This window comes from Stigmatopora argus, chromosome 19 (assembly GCF_051989625.1).
Source record: "Stigmatopora argus isolate UIUO_Sarg chromosome 19, RoL_Sarg_1.0, whole genome shotgun sequence".
Taxonomy (NCBI): domain Eukaryota; kingdom Metazoa; phylum Chordata; class Actinopteri; order Syngnathiformes; family Syngnathidae; genus Stigmatopora; species Stigmatopora argus.
In genome coordinates this window covers 12,970,108-12,985,737 of record NC_135405.1, presented here as the reverse complement: position 1 = coordinate 12,985,737, position 15,630 = coordinate 12,970,108, and the positions used below count along the sequence as shown (strand labels likewise).

Here is a 15,630-nt window from a genome sequence, read left to right as displayed (position 1 = left end):
AAACAATGAGGTTTTGTCCTGGCGCAAGGATTGTGGCGATCTGTCCGGATTAAAGTTAGCGGTCTGTTGCATCGTGGTGTCAGTTGTTAGCTTGGAAATGAAGCCCAGCATCTTTTCTAGTCGAGGGAAACCGACACCGTGGCCTCTTTAGGACGTCGTATCTGCGATCCGTTGACCTGGATCGATCTGGATCTGGACCCGATGTGCCCATCGGATCCGCATTTGTGGAATGGAGTTGAGTGGCATTCCGTCTTTTGTCTGATCTAGGCCTCCAGACCAAATGTTTTCAGTGGCATAGTTAACCAATTTAACATCATTGTGATCGCAATCAACAAGTTGAACGCCAGCAATTGATGTGAAAAGATCGTGTATTGTCAAATATGCTGAGTCATCATCAATCTGTTTTTTATTTTGTGGGTGAAGAAGACTCCTAGTGTGAAATTCAGCCAGCAATTATTTGACTTATAAGCTTTGCCATTTGGGACCATTAAACAGCCCGTTGCGGCATCGTTGTCATTCGTAAATCCTTCCCTGTGGTGACTCCAGCACCCCCCCTAGTTCCCCAAAACAGCTCAGGGTCGCTAGCACATGAGTGGAATGCTTTGAGGGGCTGACATTTTTTTCCTCAAAGTCAAAAGCGCCCGCACGGGTTCTGGAGGTCAGCGTTTTATTCTGAGAGAACTTTCCGGATTCTTTATTTATCTCGCAAAGTCACCTGACTTCACATTATTGGTTGAGTCAAAATATGGCATTTGGATGTGTGGTTTTCTCCCGGCATTTTTTGTCAATTTTGCCAGACGGCGTGAGAGACGGGTCGGCATCAAATGTTTCTCGCCATCCAACGCCACACACGGGAAATGTTTTATACCCACGTTGACATCTGGTGGCGTGACGACAGTTTTTACGGGCAGCGTCGTGTGTGTAAATTTAGAGCCGAAATGGCCGCCCACGCTTGGCAAACCGGCAATTTTCACACAGTTTGGATTTGTTTTGGAGGACTTTTTGGAGTAGAGTTTGCTAGTTTGGATCAGTTTTCAGCGGGAAGAATTTCTTATTAAGGCAGAAATGTCAATTGTTGAATTGAAAGTCCAAGTTCAGGTTTATGAATTCATGGTTGGCCTGCCAAAAGGCAAATTTGAAAAGATGTCAGAGATTTGCGACAGTGGTCTGAGTATTTAGGGCAGCGGGCTATCGACCTAAATATTAACCCTACCTTGGCAGCGTCCTGAGGCTCAATTGGCTCTTGCGCTAAATATGTTTTTTTATATGAATTAAGGTTACATGGCAAAACAGATTGAACGAACGGCACTGAAACAGCATCGTTGGCTTGAGACGAATTTTGACGATTGCCTCCGTGTTTCTTTTGGCTGATCCCAGATCAGTCCTATCAAAGCCTATCGCATTTGCGTTTGAAATCGCATTACGGCCACTAAAAAAACAAAAAAAACAAAAAACGAATCCTTTGATTGGCATCTCAACTATTATTCTATATATCTATCTATCTATGGCTTTTCTACTATTTTAATTCAAATGTATTTCAATACATAGATATAACAAAAAAGACAAGACTATTTGGACCAGTTTAATCACGGACTATTTTTCTGTGCGATTGTCACAAAAATCTGAAAATATTTACCATTTTTTTCTTCTTTGTTTATTGAATTGAACATTTTTAAATAAATGTATGTTAAATTAATAGAGAGATAAAAAATAACAGTTTTTAACCCTTTTTTGTATTCCTCCACATTTTTTAGCCGAAATTTAATCTTTTTCCATCTTTGCTTTTATTATTTATAATATATATTTTACCTAAAAATATCAAAAGCCAATATTTGTAGAAAAAGCATTTCTACCCCCAAAAACTGTAAAAAAAACAACAACTACAAAACAGTTACCAGAAAGACATAATAAAAAGCGGCTTTGGTCATTTTTTTTTTAGATCTTTAATCAACTCAAAATTTGTTTCATCAATTATAGTCAACTAATAGATTAGATTAGATAACTTTATTCATCCCGTATTTGCACATCAAACCGTCGCTTAAATCAGACTTTCAGCTTGGCAAAATACGACGACGTCAAGGGGGGGACGGACGGGGTAAGGAGGGGGATTTGATTATTTTTTTCATTTTTTTGCAAAGCAGTTTCCTGCGGTGTGGAAGTTGGCGCGTTGCCGCTCGTGCGTGACGGGAGGAGAATGAGCGGGTGGGCGGTAGGACGCTAGGACGCTAGGACGCCGTTTGTGTCAGTCTGTCTCTCGGCTAACCGCGAGACGGACGTTTGCTTCTCGTGGAGGGACGAGGAATGTTCTGCTTGAGGGGTGAGTGTCCCAAACAAAGGAAAGTTGAGCTGCCGCATCCCGACTTTTCTTCTCGGGGTCTTATTTTAATCCTTCCTGACTTCAGATTTTGTCTTTTTTAGTTACTTTGGTCACTTGAAAATAATCTAGCATGGTTTTTCTGCAGTTTTTATGCTTGTTGCTCGCTTTTGGCTTGTTTGAAGAATGGGTTGACATCATGTTTTTGGACCAAAACAGCAGTTTGTTTAAAAAAGAATGCATTTTTTGTGTGGTAGTAAATGGTTACGTTTCAGTGCTGTTGACGGTGCAAATTCGTTGGACATCTATCAATGTCAAAGAGGTGGAAAAAGAGGTGGAAAAAGTGCAGAATGGATTTCTTTGAGGTTCTTCGTGTAGCCGTACATTCTTGGAAAAGAGAATTTTGCTACTTTATAGCAACTATGCAAGTGTAGAAAGCTTTTTCTATGGAAGTATTGGCAAATGTTGACGTTAACACGCGCTAAATGCAAAAAAACATTTGCATTTAAGAGCCGTTTGGATTGTTTTCTTAGCGTCAATTAGAGCAGACAATGCCAAATTGGAGTTGAGTGGAAAAAGTAGTCCAACGTTGAGTCACTGTGCCTCCGATGTCGTCTTGAAGATGTCGAGCGTATGGAAGTGATTCTCTTCAAGTCGTAAAACCCTTGGCCCGTTTGGAGTTGAAAGAGAAAGACGTCTCACGAGAGGGACTGGAAAAATATGCGTATATTGATTGGTGGCTTGAAAGCTTTTTTTTCACATCCCGACGTCAGTCATTTTCAGCTAAAATTCTTGGTCCGTTGATCGTTGACCAGTCAGTCCGTTTTAAAGTGACCCAGATTGCGCGGTTGCCAGATATGCAGATTGCTTGCTTATGTTCCCTTTTAAACAAGCCAGCCCCCAATCCTATCGGTCTATCCGTCCGTCCATCCATCCGTCCATCGTCGTGTTCTTCAGCAGCCAGCTGAGCTAAGCTTCTTTTTGCTCGCTCTTAATGTGGCTTTTTGGACGTTATGTAAAACGTCTTCGCAAAGCCCCTAAAATTGGAAGGCGATCAGCTTGTTTAGGGCCACGACGACCGACCCCCTAGATGACGGCGTCCAATCCAGAGCCGCGCAATTTTGGAGTAAAAGATACAAATTTTGCTAGCGCTCACCCCGATTTTGTCATTTTCAGTGGCTGTAAAAAAATTGGCTTTTTACAATATATTTATTTTCATGTATTTGCCTGACGTTGACGGTGATAGAGGTCCAATCCAGTATGCGATCAGAACAACCCCAGATTTAAAAAAAAGACTTTGAGCCATTTGTTATGATTGAAATTTGAAAATAAAAAGTGTTCTTTTTGTTAGCTTATTTCAAAACAAAACAAAAAGTAAAACTCCCTGCCCTTTCCAGAAAAAATAGCAATACATTTTAAAAATATATATAAATGAATAACAGTTTTTGCCTTTTGAATCTCATACCCAAAAATGTAAGAATAAAGAAATAATAGTTTATTTTTTGTCATCACTAAATACAGGAAAAATCCTAATACATTTTCTGTAGTCCTTAATGTCATTTCAAAAACTACAAAAATGTCAGAATAGTTTTTTATTTATATTTTAAATTAAAACTAACTAGGATTAAAAAACAACAACAAGGCACAATTATCCATTCACCGTCTGCGTTTGTACTATTTTTTGCCAACACTAGGGGGAGCTTCCTCCCCCTAGCGCTGCCTATTAATTCCCGATAGTGCGCCGCCAAGGCTAACCAGCCATTAGCGTACCATCTGACAAACCACTTTTAGGGCAGTAGGTAATTAACCAGCAAGATGGCGTCCATCTGTGTTGAGTGCCTTCCACTGGACGCCGGTCTGGATAATCCCGGTTTACAGATTAGACGAGCCACGTTGGAAATTGGGAGAATCGGGGGGGGAGGCGGAGACAGAGTTTTACAAAAGTCTCCGACCAATCGCTGACTCGCCGGAATCGCAAGCACCGATTCGCCCATTTCTGGTCACCCAGAAGTTTAGTTTGGACCGAGCTGTCATTATTTCTTTGGGATCGGGATTTTTGCGGTCTTTTTTGGGGGTCCCGATGGAGGATTTGTCGTGGAGTTGAGTCTTGTAACCCGAACCCGGCACGCAGGCTTCCTTTGTCAAGCAAATCAATGCAAATCAATAGAGTCCCCTGAGAGAAGGAGCACGAGGACAAAAATTGGAGGAGGAGACCCAGTCGGGGGGGATATTGTGGTCCCCGGAGCACCACCTCAAGAGAGGGAGGAGTTTGGGGGGGGGGGTCCGCGTAGGCCCAAGGAGGTGGGCGAGGGATTGGTCTTAAGGTCTTAGCAGGCCGGACAGCCGGGGATGATCGCATATGCGCACTGCCTCTCCACGGCCCCGGTGGTCAGTTGCTGGCACGGGTCCTGCTATGAGGACCCCCCCGGCGACAAGATGGGAAACCGCCTCCAGCCGGAGGCCCTTCCCCGCAAGGGCTGCCTCCGCAAACGCCTGCTCTCCGTGTCCAAAGTCCACCAGAGGCAAGACTCCCTCTGGACCCCCAAACCTTTGGCCAAGAGTCCGTCAGGAAAGACTCATAGCGTCCGCGATGACAAAGGTATACTTACGGGAGGCGGGGTTTATTGAGTTTTTAGGGGTCTTCTAGGGTATCTGAAAGGACTAGCTAAGTCGTGGTCTCTAGTAGGTTCATAGTATTTGTGTTTATGGAATGACCAAGTGTAGTACTGCAGTTCTGTGTTAGTAGATTGACTTTGTCAGAGTATGACTTGTGTTTTTAGTGTTTTAGCTTGACGTTTGTGTTTAGGAAACCATTGCTAGCGTATGTATTGTCCAAACTTTTGACAGTTCCAGTAGTTTTTTGAGACGAAAGACCCTGTGTTCATAGTTGGCCTGTCATTTGTGTTTAGAACTGTTGTAGCATTTTTCCCGGCTCAAGTCTTAAAGTCAACTTAGGTCGCTCTAGTAATTCCACCGCGTGTCTAGAGCTCTTTCTTCGTCAAGCCGGACTACGTCTCTTCCCATTAGCTGATTTCCGTCCCATTGATCCACGTCTTCTGTCTCGTGTGGCATCAATGCAGATCGGCTTTGTGACCTCTGACCCGCGGCCTCCTTCGAGTCAGGGTCCTGCAACGTGAATGACTGCTAATGCTAGGCCTAGACTCCTAACTTTACATATTGGATTCCGTTTTGATCCCGCTATTATTTCTGCCAAAAGGACTCCCCTCGGGGAAGTTTCCCTCGAGAACCCCAGACAAAAGCTTACAGCTTGAGGCGATGGTTTTGGTGCGTAGAGTGACACATCGGGGTCACGGAGGTGCCCCACTTTCACCTCGGCAACTCCATTAAGGCGTTGACCTGCTAACGCTTCTCCTTCTCATCTGGCTAACTTTAAGGTTAGCTTTCCTTTCACCAGCGACAAGCCTTCCAAATTCTTTCTTCATGTTCATTTAGCGTGATAGCCTCGCCGCTCACGCCGGTTTTAGCTAACGCGGAGTGACATCTCAAGATGCGAATGGCGTGATTGGCCTTCGTAGTCATTGAACATTCGCCGGTTTTCCGGTTTACAGAAGTTTTTAGTCCTTGGAACCTCACGGTTCAATCGCGACGGTCAGTTTAGAGGGTGGAGCAGGTGTCGGACCCCCTCTGTTCTCTTAATCCAATAGAGGGAAGGCGGGTTGAGCTATCGACCAATCGGGGCCAAAGGCTCCCCGGGGAAGAACCTGTGGGGGAATTAGTAGACCAGGGCAAATGAAATGGATCAGAAAGCTTTTGGAAAATCAGATTGAACCCATGGAACGAATCCAAGACGTTTTTTGGTCAAAAACAGCTCAAGAAGTTTGTTAGCGTGTTCTCAGTGGCGCTTCAAAATAAGGATCCACCCCCCGATGGGTCGCCGGTGGGCAGGACAATAGGAAAGGGAGCACGACGGGCTGGGTAATGAGGAGTTGTGGAATGAGGGGGTCGCTCGGGGTGAAGTGGAAATCATTCAACTGGAAAATTCGGGGTCCGACTCGGCTCTGCATTTTTTCGCTAACTAGCACCTTTTCACCAAGAATGTGCCGCCGCATGTCTAAACCCGCCGAGCCATCGAGTGCTTTTTGGACAGCGGGTAAAGACTCCGAACGAAAGGCCTAATTGCAAGCTGTCCCACGAAATGACCGGCCGGCACGGGGGCGTGGCCCTGATCTCGTTAGCAGCTTAATCAACGGTTAGCGACTTAAGAGCCACAACCGTTCCATCACCCTAAACCAAATCAAGGGACCTTTGACAAATATTGGCCAGCGGTAATCGACTTTGGCGCCGTCTTTGTGGAGCTTCTGAGCTTTTTGGGTGGATTTTTTTAGGGGGGGGTTTGGTCTTCAACATCAATTGTGCTGTCATCTTAACCGGGGTTAATTGAGCGTATCAGTTCTCAGCTGGATGTTCCTTAGGGTGGAGTGTTGCGTGTAGAAGAAACTTGAGTAAAATACACGTTAATGACCGTTTCTGGTTGGTCTTAGTGGATTCTTTCAAGTCTGAGCATGTTCTCAAACTCCAAAAGTATTCGTTTTCTGGAAAAGTAGCCCCATAAGACCCCCGTCAATGAAAGCTGTCGCCGATTCGGTGTGGCTATTCTCATGTTCACCAAGAGGGGGCGCTAGGCGACAGGCGAGTAACATCCGCCCTCGCCGAGGCTACCACAAATCTGATTTTCTGTTTATTTATTTGATGGCAGAACTGTCACCAGAAATAAATTTGCCTGACAGTTTCTTTAGAAACCTGCTCACGGGATTATGCTAATTAGCGAACGTCATTAGCATTGAATGTCGCTCGCCAGACGCATGTAAGACGGAAAGACGCGCGAGGGAATTTAATTTTGCCGTTTGAGGTTTTGTACGTGCTGGCTTTGTTTCCCCGGTGGCTCGTTAATAACTCCATTATTGCATGGCGGCGCTGGAATAAAAGGGGGGTGATGGACAGGCACGGGAGAGGGAGGGGGGATGATTTACCAAAGAATGAAGCCGAGGAAGGGAGGGTCTTAAGTGGATTTGGGGGTCTTCTCGTTTTCCCCAGAGGAGGTTTCAGCACAGGATTAGCACCATGGGAAGCTCCTTTGAGTGCAGATTTGTCCACACATCCGTCTTTGGGGTCCACATTGCGGCGGACACACCAGCTAGCGCTGTCTGAAGTCGGAGACGTGTCCAACCTGAATTGGACACGTGGGCCGGCACTTTTATATCGAGTGTAGGGTACTTGTCCTGGAGGAAGAAACTGTCTTTGGTCTGGTTAGCATCAAGATAACCAGGTTTTCTGGGTGGCCGGCGTGTCCGTATATGTCAAGCTAACGGATGTAGACCGCGTGATTGATCGTAGACGGATTGCACCAATCGGTGGTGTCCGACAGAATCCGGGGCTGAAAGTCCACCTTAGGGTTGTCAAACGTCTTGGCATGTGGGCTAGATCAGTTTCTTCTTGGGCTCTCGAGTTAACGTATGGTCATTAGCCCTAGCGCACAGGTGTCAAAGTGGCGGCATGGGGGCCAAATCTGGCCCGCCGCAATGTTTTGTGCGGCCCGGGAAAGTAAATGATGAGTGCCGACTTTCTGTTTTAGGATCAAATTCAAATGAAGATTATATTATGTATATTAAATTTCCTGATTATCCCCCTTTTTAAATCAATAATTGTAAATTTTTAATCAATTTTTCTGTGTTTTTAGTTCAAAAATCATTTTGTAAAATAAATAAAAAAAGCTAGAATAAACATTGTTTTAGATCTATAAAAACTGAATATTTAGGGCTTTTAATCCAGTTCTTTTAATCCATTTATTTAAACAAAATCTAAATATTATATCTAAAATGGTCTGACCCACATCAAATCCAGTTGACGTTAACGCGGCCCGCGAACCAACCCGAGTCTGACACCCTTGCCCTAGCGGGTCTGGATCTACGGTAGAAATGAGCTACAAGGTCCGTGTGTTGGTGGACGACCCCGCCGGTCTAGTCCACTTCCCCTGAATCGTTGGTCATCATCGCTCAATTAGTCATGTTAATTACCGATGGCCGCCTCCCACTCCGTTTGTGGTAGTGACCCACTGAGAAATTAATTATAAGGCAGAAAGTGGGTCACATGCGCCGTTGTGAATTAGCTTGTCAGATAGCAGGAAGTGCACATTGTTATCACATGGGGCGTTAAGCCATTTCCTATTGATAAGGCCGCTAGAGTGGAGGTTAGCCCCAGGTGGCTTGTTGCTACGTGGCCCTGAGCTCCTTGGGGCACTTAACCTAAATTAGCTCAGTGTGTCGCCGGGTTTTTGTCGGAAGACCTCCTTCATTGCGGCTCGATTTCGCTCTTGGAATTGGTCCCAAACCATTTTCCTTTTTTGGTAGCTTGAATGTTGTTGTTTTGTAAGTGCGCCATCTAGGAAACGGAAATCATATCTCAAAACCGTCGAGAAATAAAAACCAACCCTGGCGGCCCGCCAGGCTTAGAAAGTCCTGCAAATCCTGTGAAATTCGACACGTTCCGACAAAAGAGGAGCTGATGTAGGTCAGGATGTACAGTTCTTTAGTTGTTAGCCGTTAGCTAAAGGGCGAGAGTGTCGTTCACCACAATAAATAACATGTGTATCCTCGCAGGCGGAAACGGCGCCCCACTTCACAGTCATCAATTTATCAGCGACACACACTGAGCACGCCTTTAAGTGGCTATCGACGTCTTGATGTAAGACGGTCTTTGAGTCAATATTAGCGTAGACAGCGCGGCTGCATGTTAGTCACCTTAGCTGACGCATGTTTTTATGATTCTGGAGTTTTAAAGAAGGTAAAACATTTGTCAGGTGTCCTGATTGTGAGAGCACAACGGGGGGCGTGGCGTTGTCCTGGTTTTCTGGCTTTGGGATTTCAGAAATTGCGTTGCTAGGGGCAGCTACCGGTGGTTAGCGACCAGTCCGCGACGCCCATAAAAGGCCGCTTAGAAAGGTGTATATATATATATTTTTAATTTAATGAAACGTATTACTAGTCACTTTTAGCTTATGTTTACAAAGAAAAATGAAAAAAAATCCAAAGATATCCACTTAAAAATAAGGTTTGCTATTTGTACTTTTTTAAATGAACAAAACCAAAAAAATCCATAGATAAAACCCGTTAATATAGAGTTTCCGACTTTTTTGTCATTTTATTCATTTACAAAAAATAATTTAAAAAGTGTCTCAAATATCTCAAAAAAGAGGATTCAGTTTTTTGGTCAATGAAGCAATGATTTGATAATAATCTATTCGTTTTCAATTCAGCGAATCACGTCGGCAGACAAAACTTCAAAGTCAACGTTGACCCGCGTTCCGATCATTAAGAACGTCGTTAACGGGTGTTTACTCAGCTTCGCCGCTTGTCGTTAGCCTTCTGTGTGCTTTTAAGGTGTCGGGTGAGAGTGGCTGGATGTTTATTCAGGAGTCGGCGGGACTTTCGCCAGCTTCCCTGTGGTTTTTACTTAAAAAGGGCCCGCGGTTTTTCTCAAGCGACCAATGAATTTGTCCGTAAAACATGTTCTGATCCCGAAATAATCAGCGAGCTAACGACTGAAGTCGGAGATCAATTAAACAGCGCTGCCAACGGGATTGTTTTTTTTCTCCTAATCAATCATCTTTGAGCTGGCCTAGCAACCGCCGCTCTTTTGCTAATAGATTATTCATCACGTAAGACCAAAAAGCGATCGGGTTCCCCCCCAAGAGGTTTTGCTTTCATTCACTGCGTTTCCATAGAAAATGATCAAGGGAGTGTTGAGTTCTTCTTCTAAATAACACGTCCATCACTTGTATGAAGTTGCCGGAGCTTCATTTCATAGTCAAGTGGCTTTTTAAAAAGGTTTTCCATCACAAAATGGATTTAAAGGGGCAGCGCAGAGTTTGTACAGTAGCCGCTCAGAACCAGTTTAGCTATTAGCTCGTTCGGGATCAATCCAATTACTAAAATAAAAGACCGTCCGGCTTTTTAAAAATGTTTTTGATCACTACGGTGGTCAAAATTAATTTAAAGGGCCAGCGCGGAGTTTGAACAGTAGCCGCTTAGAACCAGTTTAGCTTAGCTTTTAGCTCGTTCGGGCTCAATCCAATTACAAAAATAAAAGCCGATCCGGCGCCGCTTTGCGAATTGATCCACTCGCGCGTTGACTTCAAATTCACGTCTGGCCGCCATTTTGCTTCCGATAGAGTTTGAGTTGGAGTTCCTGAAAATGTTTTTTTTTAAGCCAAATGGGGGAAGGGGCAAGTTGAAGGATCATTTGCAGTTGTATTCAAGCTCTTCCCCCCACCAGACAACAGTCCTCCACCATTTGAGCTGAAAAGAAATCGGAGGGGGGGGTGCTGGAGGTGCACTTTGTGGGTCCGGCCGGCCCTTCCACAATAGGAGGCTTGCGTGCTAGCTAGGTAGCTATATTTGTGGTCGTCGGAACGTTTTCCTCGGACAAATTCGTGCTAACCGTGTCGTGTGAGCCGCCAAAACGTATCAAAAAGATTTATATTACGTATACATGTTATTATGTCAGATTATATCCAAGAGTTAATTTCCATCTTTAGTAACTTTTGGTGTTAAAAATGTAAGATAACATCAATTAGGGAATCGTGGGGAGGAAAAAAATGGCTAGCTTGGTTAACAAAAAATGGATGTTAAATTGAAAAGTTAATTCCTGAATAATTTAGCGACGGGAAATTTAGTAGTATGATTTTATCCAACAAAAATAAAAATAAAAAGCTATGCTAAAAAATACGTGAATTTTGCTATCTTAGTATTTTGAAGCTAGTTCGTCGAAATGTACGCTACTTTTTTGTTAAAAAATCAGCCCCTGAAGTTAGTTTGATGTAGCAACATCAAATTTGGTTGGCGTTTCTAGAACGACTAGACCCCACAAAAACTCTAAAAAAACACGCTCAATCAATTACAGGTTGCTGCCATTTTAAAACTGTTCACTTTTATTTTGGCTTTTTTATTCAGTCAAAAAATCAACCAACATAAAGTCATTTTAGACAATTCCTTCATTTTTGCATCTGTCGTCCCTGTTTTTGAAAAGAATTGGACATTAGCTTCTGTCGCTAAGGCCCCAAAAATGCGGATCGTTTTTCTCGGCCGTCTGGCTTGCTGCCAGCTTCGTAAAATGTCCATCGTTGCGCTAAATGAAATGCCTCAAATCCAACATGTTAGCCGACCAAACGAGACGCAATAAAGGGAGAGGCTGCTCCGACTCCTTGGTAACCACAACACATTAACAGAAGGGGCGACTTACAAGCCCCGCCCACTAGCGTGTAGTATTTGTGTGTGTGTGTGTGTGTGTGTGTGGAGCGTCTCGGGGTGGAGTGATGATGATGAGGATGATGATGATGAGAAAGCGAGAGGATTGTCGGCGCGGCGGACGCGGACCGTAATGTCAACGCGGGATTTGAACCTTTTCTAAATATACTACGTGGGATTTTTAATAAGTGCGCGAAGAATCATGGTGTTTATCGGCTTCAAATCGGTCATTAAGTACTTCAAAAGAAAAGGTAAAAGGACTATTTGGTTATTTTATTTTAACTTTATATTCATAGTATTAGTGATTTTTTTGGTTTAGTTAGATTGGAGTATTTTTATGATGCGAAATTCGAACTTTAATGTTTTTTATAACTTGAATCTTGTCATACTGAAGCCTTTGTTTTCAAGTCTAGATTTATTTTGAAAGTCCCAAATCACAAATATTTGATCATGGTCAATTAGTAATAATAAATCCTTAAATAAGTATAATTGTGAACGCCAAATAATAAACATTTGACACAAAATGCTAAAAAAATTCAAACCTTCCGTTGCAAAAGTCCAACTTTATTCAATTGCTTCCATTTTAGCGCCTTTAGCGTTTAGCCGACAAGTGTTTCAGCCTCGGATCATTCCCAACATATTTCGGATTGATCTTAAATAAAATCCCGTCCGTAAGCGTTATTAAACGGTCGCACGGGGGCACGTGTTTCGGGGGCTCGTGCCAGCTTTAATCCCAAGCCTATTTATAGCACCCCTTGTTGATTATTAGCTCACATGCCCGCACTTTGCTCAGCGCCTTCCTTCCCTTGCGTCGGCCAGCTCATGTTTCACCTTTGCTATTAAAAACAATAAATAAATCAATAAAAAAGCCCTGTGGGAGGGGTGCTCAAATTCAATGTTAGGCCAAAAATTGCTTGTCATTAATTAGATGGTCGCATTTTTTAGAAAAGAGTGGCAGAGTGTCGTTTTATGAGATTAGTAGTAGCATTTAAGGCAAGGGTGTCAAACTTAACGTGAATGCCATTTCATGTGGGCCGGACCATTTTAGATATAATATTTAGATTTTTTTTAAATTGGATTAAAAGCCCTAAATAGTCTGTTTTTATAGATCTAAAACAATGTTTATTTGAGCTTTTTTTTCTTAGTAAGGGAAAATTTCTTTTAATCATGTTCTTCATTTCAAATGGAAACTAAATATTTTTTAAAATTATGTTCAATAATAAATTGGACAACGGAAAATATTTATATATTTATTTTTAGATTTTACAAAATGCTTTTTGAACTAAAAACACAAGAAAAAAATGGATTAAAAAATTGCAATGATTTTATAAAGAGGAAAATCAGGAAATGTAATGTACATCTATAATCTTCATTTGAATTTAATTCTAAAACTGAAAATCGGCACTCATGATTTACTTCCTCGGGCCGCTCAAAATGATGTGGCGGGCCAGATTTGGCCCCTGGGCCAGCACTTTGACACCTGTGATTTAAGACAACGAGCTGGTGGAAAAATTTGTTTTGGCGGATTAGCTTTTGGCTATTATGTTGCATATTTTCATGTATGTGTTCATTAATATGAATATGTTGATTAATATTATTAACACAATCATTTGCTTCTATGTTAGGTGCTTCGTTCGTCATTGGATTGAATTTTTATGACGTTAGTATCGATTAATTAAACTTCTGGATGCTTTTATGCAAGACTTGATACGAGGAAATTGACGTTTCATATTTACGGAAATAAAGTTGCGGCGGAATATGACCTGCAATAAATTAATCTCCTAAAACCTGTTTAAAAAAGTGCTTGCAATTCATATTTGTGCCAACCAGAAGTGTTCATGTTTTTGTTGTTGTTTAAGGCAATCTTTTACCACAATGCAATTTGATATTATTATTATTATTATTTGCCATGTCACCAATCCAAAATCAAAAAGAAGAAAGAATGAAGCATGGATTTTAGTTTTGATATTGCAATTTTTTTAGAGAATCAATTTCCTCCCTTATTTGCTTTAAAAAAAAAACTGAACTCACCGTATGTATTAGTTTATGTCAGGGGTGTCCAAACTATTCCACAAAGGGCCGCAGTGGGTGCAGGTTTTCATTCCAACCCATCAAGATGACACCTTTACACCAATCGGGTGTCCTACAAGTGCAATCAGTGGATTGCAGTCAGGTGCTTCTTGTTTTCTTCAGAAATCTCATTGGTCAAAATGTCTGTGCTGGATCGGTTGGAACAAAAACCTGCACCCACAGCGGCCCTCGAGGACCGGTTTGGCCACCCCTGGTTTATGTGATAACTCAGGAAGGAATAAAAGGATTAATATTAAGAAAAGAAAGAGGTCGTCTTCGTTTTTTTTTTTAAATGGTGACGACAATCAGGATTAGCCGACGTCTTGTCGGGACGGAGCGTTTTGTGCCTGTGAAGGACCCCGGGACACAATGCCGCTTTTGTGCCTGTCCTGGACTGGGGGAGGGTTACCTGAATCGCCAAAATACTCTCAAAATGCGTTTGGACCCCTGAGCTAGGCTAGCATAACGTCAAAATGCGCGAGGACCGGCGCCGTCGGATGGCTCGGACACGGGTGTCCTCCCTACTTTCCTCCTCCCCCGTCGGCGTCCGAGGGGGCCCCCTCATTAGCACCTGTGAAAAAGCCCCCCCAGCCCTTCCTTCCTTCCCCACACTTGCGGCGTCTCAGTCACCCCCGCGACTCGCACGCCAGTTAAAAGCCGAAGGAAAGGAGCCATAGCGGTCCACTTTAAAGCGGGTCCCCCCGAAATGGAGTTAATGCTTCACCCGGGTTCCCCCACTTTGGCGTGGTTACGTTGGCTCGGTAGGAGCGACTCCTCCATTTGGGATTCCGTTTTTTGCCCACTTGCTCAAAATCAAGCTTGATTCTTTTGGTCCAATGAGGTGGCAGCGTTCTTACGTCCAATTGTCTCCACAGCCGTGTCCAATCTAGACGAGGAGAGCAAATGGACGGTCCACTACACGGCGCCGTGGCACCAGCAGGAGAACGTTTTCCTGCCGGGGAGCCGGCCGGCCTGCGTGGAGGACCTCCACCGAGAGGCTAAAGTCAACTTGAAGAGCGCCTTGCGAGGTAAGACCCAAGACCGGCACTTGGGGCCCACGTTTTGGACAGTCTTCGGGGTTTCTCAAAGAAAAAACAGTTAGGGCGAATAAGAAACTAAATGACAAGATGTCGTCACAGCGCTATTTAACGTAAACACCTACTTTACTTTGTGGCGCAGTTTTAACCCGGCGTCCCGTTAGGCTTATAAAGCACTGCAGGTTTGTCTTTGGAGATCAAAAAGTTCTAAAATGCCATTTTAATTGCGTTTTTTTGGTCAAATTATGCTGTACATGGTCTAAAAAAGTTGAAAAAGCCTTTTTTGTAGCAACTACATGATATATTTCAAGTTAAATTCAGCTCAGGGTTTACAATTAGCTAAAGATATTTTTTTGTTTGGTTTAAATGACGATAAAAATCCAAATCCAAAAACGTTTTTGCTACTTTTTATAACAAAACAAGTCCATTTATTTAAAGAGGGATGACGAGAAATAATATAAAGTCAACAACAACTATCAAAAAATGACCGCTTTTTCCGTTACTTTGGTAAAAATAAATATTTATTATATATATTTTCCCGTTTTTTATCAAAAAACGCACGATTCTGGCGGCGTTAACACTTGAGTTTTGCAAGATGCGTGAGATCCTCTCTCTCCTCCAATCGGACGGACGCCCTCCTTGCGAACAAACGCCGACCTTGAAAGGAGGCGTGGTCAGCCGAGGCCACCTGTGCCGCTCCGACACCCCCGGGGGATCCTGGCCTAAAAACAACAGGTGTCCCGCGAGATGTGTGACCTCGTTTGTTTTTTGTTTTTTTAAAGGAAAAGGGAGTAAAAACACAAGCTTTTAAAAATGTTAGCAATGAGCGATCACGTTTGTCCGTCGTCGGCGACCAATCCAGTTTGACTGGCGGCGATCGCATTATTTGATTGGAATCAAACAATGTTGCGCAACGCACGGATCGTATCGACTGACTCCAGCGGTC

The 15,630-nt window shown here is 43.2% G+C and overlaps 1 protein-coding gene across 6 annotated transcripts in view; it reads left to right on the top strand.

Annotated features, from left to right (window-relative positions):
- nhsl1b (NHS-like 1b) overlaps positions 1–15,630 on the top strand; it is a 54,563-nt gene that overhangs the window by 15,662 nt on the left and 23,271 nt on the right. For 3 of the 6 annotated variants that reach the window (XM_077587087.1, XM_077587086.1, XM_077587089.1), the window contains one exon: positions 14,523–14,675. In XM_077587087.1, the coding sequence (XP_077443213.1) occupies positions 14,523–14,675 (153 nt within the window). Of the gene's footprint in view, positions 1–2,207; positions 2,318–4,300; positions 4,914–11,647; positions 11,829–14,522; positions 14,676–15,630 lie in introns of those variants that run through there. The other 3 variants (XM_077587091.1, XM_077587088.1, XM_077587090.1) reach the window with 3 other exon arrangements.